Source organism: Octopus bimaculoides, chromosome 6 (genome assembly GCF_001194135.2).
Source record: "Octopus bimaculoides isolate UCB-OBI-ISO-001 chromosome 6, ASM119413v2, whole genome shotgun sequence".
Classification (NCBI taxonomy): Eukaryota; Metazoa; Mollusca; class Cephalopoda; order Octopoda; family Octopodidae; genus Octopus; species Octopus bimaculoides.
The window spans coordinates 77,663,752-77,669,971 of record NC_068986.1 but is presented as its reverse complement, the minus strand read 5'-3'; the positions used below and the strand labels follow the sequence as shown (position 1 = coordinate 77,669,971).

General features: G+C 33.1%; 1 protein-coding gene across 2 annotated transcripts in view; it reads left to right on the top strand.

Annotated features, from left to right (window-relative positions):
- LOC106884336 (voltage-dependent T-type calcium channel subunit alpha-1I) overlaps nucleotides 1-6,220 on the top strand; it is an 894,587-nt gene that overhangs the window by 672,434 nt on the left and 215,933 nt on the right. For both annotated transcript variants that reach the window (XM_052968893.1, XM_052968892.1), the window contains one exon: nucleotides 1,649-2,024. In XM_052968893.1, coding sequence (XP_052824853.1) covers nucleotides 1,649-2,024 — 376 coding nt within the window. The remainder of the gene's footprint in view (nucleotides 1-1,648; nucleotides 2,025-6,220) is intronic.

Genomic DNA, 6,220 nt, shown 5'->3' with positions numbered 1-6,220 from the left:
TTCTACAGCTGGATGCCCTTCCTAATGCCAACCACTTCAAGAGTGTAGTGGGTACTTTTACATGCCACCAGCACGAAGGCCAGTCAGGAGGTACTGGCAACAGCCATGCTCGAAATGGTGTATTTTACGTGCCACCTGCACAGGAGCCAGTCCAGCAGTACTGGCAACGAACTCACTCGAATGTCTTTTCACGTGCCCAAGTGCCAGGAAGGCAGCGTTGGTAACGATCACGCTCAAATGGTGCTATTTACATGCCACTGGCATGGAAGCCAGACAGCATATATATTATAGAGCAAATATATATGTACGCATGTACATAAATAAATATATATAAATGTGTGTGTGTGTGTGTGTGTGTGTGTGTGTGTGTGTGTGTGTGTGTGTGTGTGTGTGTGTGTGTGTGTGTGTGTGTGTGTGTGTGCATGTATGTGTGTGTCTGTATTATTGTCTTGATCAGGCAATGAAAATGGATGTTGGGCGTTTCAGTCAAGCGTCCAGCACATGTTAAACAGAAAGTATATATGTATCAATTTTGATCAAAACCTTATAATTAATAAACGGTCAGGTATATCATGGAATTGAAAATGGGTGTAGCTAGAAATATATTAAAGATAAGTGACATTCTTTTATGGATTAATCAGAAAAGGAAGGGCAGTACCCAAGGCATTTTTGCAAGTCCTCTATAGCTGGTAGAGAAAAAGGCTGAAGAACTATTACTCATAGGTTCTGCAGTCCTCAGAATGGAGTGCTGGCTGGAGTGATAACAATCCAGTTTCCAGCTACCAAATTTCACTCACAGTTTAAACTCAGTTTGAATTGACTGAAGTTGACAGATGATACTTGCTGAAAGTACCAAGGAATGTGATCGAAGTCATGAGATAGCAAGTTAAACTTTTTAACCATATTGTCATGTCAGCATCCACCTTACCTATTTTTCAGATTTTTATTGTAGACGAAATTTCTGGTAGTTTCATCTGCTTTTGATATGAAAAAGGAAAATGCTTTCATCTTACATTTATATGTTAGTGATATTGGCATGGCTTGGTTTATTAAAGTATTATCAGCTGGAGATAATGAAGTCTGTTTTTCTTTGTTTTTTTCGTCCATCCATTATCTGCCAATAAACTTGAAGTGGTACTGTGAAACTAAGTGTCAGACTTTGTATTAGTAACAATCCAGAGGTCTCCAAGTTCATTTACTTTCACTAGGGAAATTCATTACATAATATAAAAAAAATTCTGACTTTTATCTTTATTATCTTTCGAACATATCACTCAACTTGCACATAAAAAAACTTCATTAATTACCAGAAAATAGTGTTTCTTCTTGAAGTAGCCATATTATTCTATTTTTATTACTCCAGTATCTACCAAGAAAACAAAGTAATTTTCTTTGTGTGAAAGCCTTAATTGATTATTTTATTGATACTTTTGCATTTGTAGCCATTGTAAACGAGAAAAAAATCTACAAGGAAATGGTGAGAAAGAAAACTATAACACTTTGAGATATCTTGAAGAAAATTTTAATGTGAATTTAAATTGATTCCATTTATTTGATATTGCTGTGAAAATGTCCTACAAAATGACTCTATAGTTTGTATTTTTGTTTTACTTAATTTACTGTTACGTATTCTTTTTTTAAATTTCAGTGAATGTAATGGCCAACCCCCTTTGAACAATCAACGAACTCTCAGTCCACAGAATTCTATCAAAAGCCAGCATGCATTAAGTCGACAAAACTCTATCAAAAGCCATCATTCTTTTACATCCAAGAACTCAATAAGAGGCAATCGCAGCTGGAGCCGAAATAACTCAATCAGTAGTTCATATAGTATTCATCGGTCATTCAGTCTCCATCGTGAAAATTCTCTCAAAAGTCACCACACACACAACTCCACTTCCAGCAGTACATTCAAAGAAGAATACAAATTGAACAATTTAAGCTCTGAACTGCCTGTTGCGAAAACAGCAGCTGATAAATGTCTTGAAGAACTTGAAGATGACCCAGATGCTATTGATGAAACAGTAAGTTATTTATGCTTTCTTTAACCCTATTCTGCTATTAGCTGTGATGTTTATATTTTAATCCTATTTCAAACTGAAATTGACAGGAAACATTGGAAAATATTATTATTATTAGCAACATTGAACATTAAACAATTAATAGAGTGGTCTTCTCTATTGGATATTTGTGCATTGTGTAAATGTATGTAAGCGTGTGTGTGTGTGTGTGTGTGTGTGTGTGTGTGTGTGTGTGTGTGTGTGTGTGTGTGTGTGTGTGTGTATGTGTGTGTGTGTGTGTGTGTGTTTGCATGTGAGAGAGAGTTAGATAGACAGACTGAGAAACAGAGAGAAAGAAAGAATGTTTTTTTATATATATCTCATTTATATATTTTCCATAATAGCTTTATACTGTAAAATAATCATAAAAGCATTTATGGCCATTAAACTTGTCCTTTTACTTTTGTTTAACTTAGATTTCTTTTCTCTTTTTTATTCCAGGAAGCCATTTAACTAACCAGTAGTTTTGTATTTAAATGATGATGAATTACATTTGATACGTTTTCTGAAAATAAAGTGGCAATATAAATGTTTTAGAACAAAACCATTTTGATAACAGCTGCTTGTATTTGGTAAATGAAAAATTACAAAATGAAATAATATCAAAACAAACAGCTTTCCATGAACTGTTATGTTGTACAATGTTAATAACTTTACTATGTTTTAGTTTCAGGTTCTTTTTGATTTTTTTGATTTTTTTTTTTTTTAGTATTTGTGTGTTTGATATTTTGTTGCTCTTTTTTTATGAGAAAGTCTAATTCAACATTTGAACGCTCTGGTGGTGAACTTCAAGCAGATGACTATGGAACAATTATTGTTTGTTTTGTTATTGGTTTTCTTGTGTCACAAGAGAATTTCAAAATGGAAAATTTTTAAAAGAAAGTATTGTAATATTCTTGAACAGCTATTTAAGTTCTTTTGAAAGATCATCTTAGTACTTCAAAAATCAGGAATATGGAGAAAGACATCTTATGATAACCATTGGCATCAACCAGAAGAGTAAAAACATGGGAGTAGTCAGCTAAATAAAAAGCTTCTGAATAATTAACAGCTTTTTTTTTCTTCATAATTCTTTTCTATATGTGTACGCTGCTTTAAATTTTATATATTACTAATTACATTCTCTCAATACAGTTTCTCTTGGGCCATTGGAAGTTACAAACACATATGATGCTCAGTAACAAAATATATATGCACCAAAGATTTGTGAAACCTAAATGGTCTTTAATAATCGCAACTAACAATAAAGTCACCAACAATTGTCTTCAAATAAGAGTAAAATACATTCTTGCTTTTGCTTTTGTAAATATTTGCGTGTGTGTGTGTGTGTGTGCGTGTGTGTGTGTCTGTTTTAGGTGTGCATGTCCTTCTACAGTTTCTTTACTATTCATGGTGTATTCTTTATAATGATCTGCATTTTTCTTACTAATAAAATTAATTATTGCTTTTAATATTTAATATGTTTTAGGATGAAATATTAAACTAACTACAGTGATAAATCCATTGTTTATTTGTATGCCTCAGTATTTTTTAGAATTTTTTTTTTTTTCTGAGTTCCTCTCTTTCTTATAAAATTTTTATCGTGAATCTTTGCATAAATATTTCCTCTAAATTTATTTGAATTCTCTTGACAGTGTTTTGAAATAGTTGGGCCAAGCAATTTTTTTTTAAATATTACTTTAAATAGTGATATCTGAGGAGAAGTTTGTATCAAAAATATGTAAATAAGGATCACACTTTAGTATAACTGATATTAAGTAATGGTAATAATCATGATAAAACTTATAGTCTGCATAAATTGAATTTATAGTACAGAAAACTACTGCAGCTGGCAGTTGTTAAAGATTATAATCTCTGAATTTTCAAAGAGTAAAGTAACTCAAAGATCTCAAATTATCATGTTAATCTTCCCATTTGCTGGATGTTTCATTTCTAACTTCAGTATACAGGTACAATTTAGGGTTAATGTCAAAATATAAATCTATGGCCCTGCTATTTCATATCAGGTGTAAACCATCTTAAGCATATGTCCTTATTACATTACAGACTAACATCTTAAATGATAAACTTAATAATTTCTTCTAACATCATTTAGCATTTGAAATAGATGGTTTATAACAAGTGTACTGTGGAAAAGAATATAAATTTATAAACTTTAGGGCAAGCGTAGTGAAAGTAATGCTACATGTTTAGATGCCCTTACCAATGCTGGCTGCAGCATGTAAAGAGATGAATATGAATTATAAAATAACAGTTTCATTGGATGCTAGGACACTTAAGAAATCCATAATCTTGGAAAATTAGATGTTAGCCTGTGTCATCAAAGTTAATCCATGAGAGTGTGGTAAAAATAAAAATAACAAAGTTAGTTATTAATCTGTGTGGAAAAGCAATGTTTCAAGTAAAAGCTCCTTATCAAGGCAAAAAAGAAGAATTTCAAAAAATGTGTAAAGGGAGATAAAATACATAGGCTACTTGCCTGATAAGATCAATCAAAACTAATATAAAATAATGTAGGCCAGTTTATATGATTTTTATTGTCTTAATTCATATCTTTCCTTATATTCATTAACTTGTTCATGGCAATATAGCAGTTTGTAGGAGCTTACTGTACTAATTGAGAGAAGTGTAGGTTTTGTACAAGCGGTTTTTTGATTAGCGATAGCAACTGAAGTATATGTGATCCTACTTTGCTAGTTATACCTTCAGCTTTACATTTTTAGACACTATGATGCAATTTTAATTTAAATTTGATATTTAATTAGAAAATATTACAAAGTTTACTTTCATTCTCCTTATATATTTCTATTTAAAATCATGCTGTTGTTGTTTCTGTTATGTTGTTGTTGCTGTTGTTATTTTTGTTGTTGTTGTTATTGTTGTTGTTGCTGTTGTTGTTGTTGTTGTTGCTGCTGCTGCTGTTGTTGTTGTTGTTGTTGTTGTTGTTGTTGAGGATGATGACGATGACGATGACGATGATGATGATGAGGAGGAGGAGATGATGATGATGATGCTGTTTAGTTCCAGCTCAGCCCTAATTTTGTAATCTTATCAAAGGTATTCTAGCTGCAATCATCTTGTCCTTTCCCTAAATATAGCATACCTAGGACTACATTCTTCAGTGTGTTTTTCCTTTCTTTTAAGACAATAGGATAGAATTTGGAAGGAAGTGGATTTGGCTGCTATTTCCAACAACTCAATCATGCAGGTTCCTTCATCATATTTGGGCTCTCATTTCATGAGTTTCTTTCCTTTATACCTCTCACATAAATATTTATAGCCTGTAGTTCATTAAAGGTAACACTATGAGTTCCCACACTTCTTGAATAGGAGTTTATAGTAGTGCATAAGAGGTAGCATCAGATGTAGTGTGCATGACAGAAAACTGTGCTGGTATATGACAATTACATATGACAAAACTGTGCTGGTATATGACAATTACATAAAGAAGTGCTGATCACTAGGAAGACCAGCCTCATTGAGGAGATAGCAAAGGACCAAGGTGATTAGGGATTTGCCATGCTCAAGGAAACCCATCCAATTCAGCAAAAATGAGGCCCTAAAAGTATATAGCTAATTTCTATACCACCACACTCAATTTGTGCCAGTCAAGCCTTCCATGCAACTCAACTTTGCAACAGCCATCTCTTCATTACCCATCTAAATGTAGTGCTGTTTTCTCATATGAGAGCAAAATTGAACTTGTTTCATCCCCAGATATATATATATATGAGGCACAATGGCCCAGTGGTTAGGGCAGCGGACTCACGATCATAGGATCGTGCTTTCAATTAGTGTATATATATATAAAATTAATATAAACAGCAGTTTGCAATGTTTCACCAAAAAGGAGAATTACAAATGCCACTAAGTGCAACTAGGGTGTTAGGAAATACCTACATTGCTAGAAATAAGAGCTAAACTGCTCTAATGCTGTAGTTAATGCACATGAATGAAAACCTATAACTAACAGGGACCATAATCGTCCAAAAAGTACCAATCAAGAATTCTTAATACTGACGTGCCAGTTTCGGCAATTTTTATTGTCTCATCAGTTAAGATCAGCTTGACTCCTATATATATAAATATATATAGAGAGAGGGGGGGAGAGAGAGAGGGAGAGAGAGAGGGAGAGAGAGAGCGAGGGAGAGAGAGGGAGA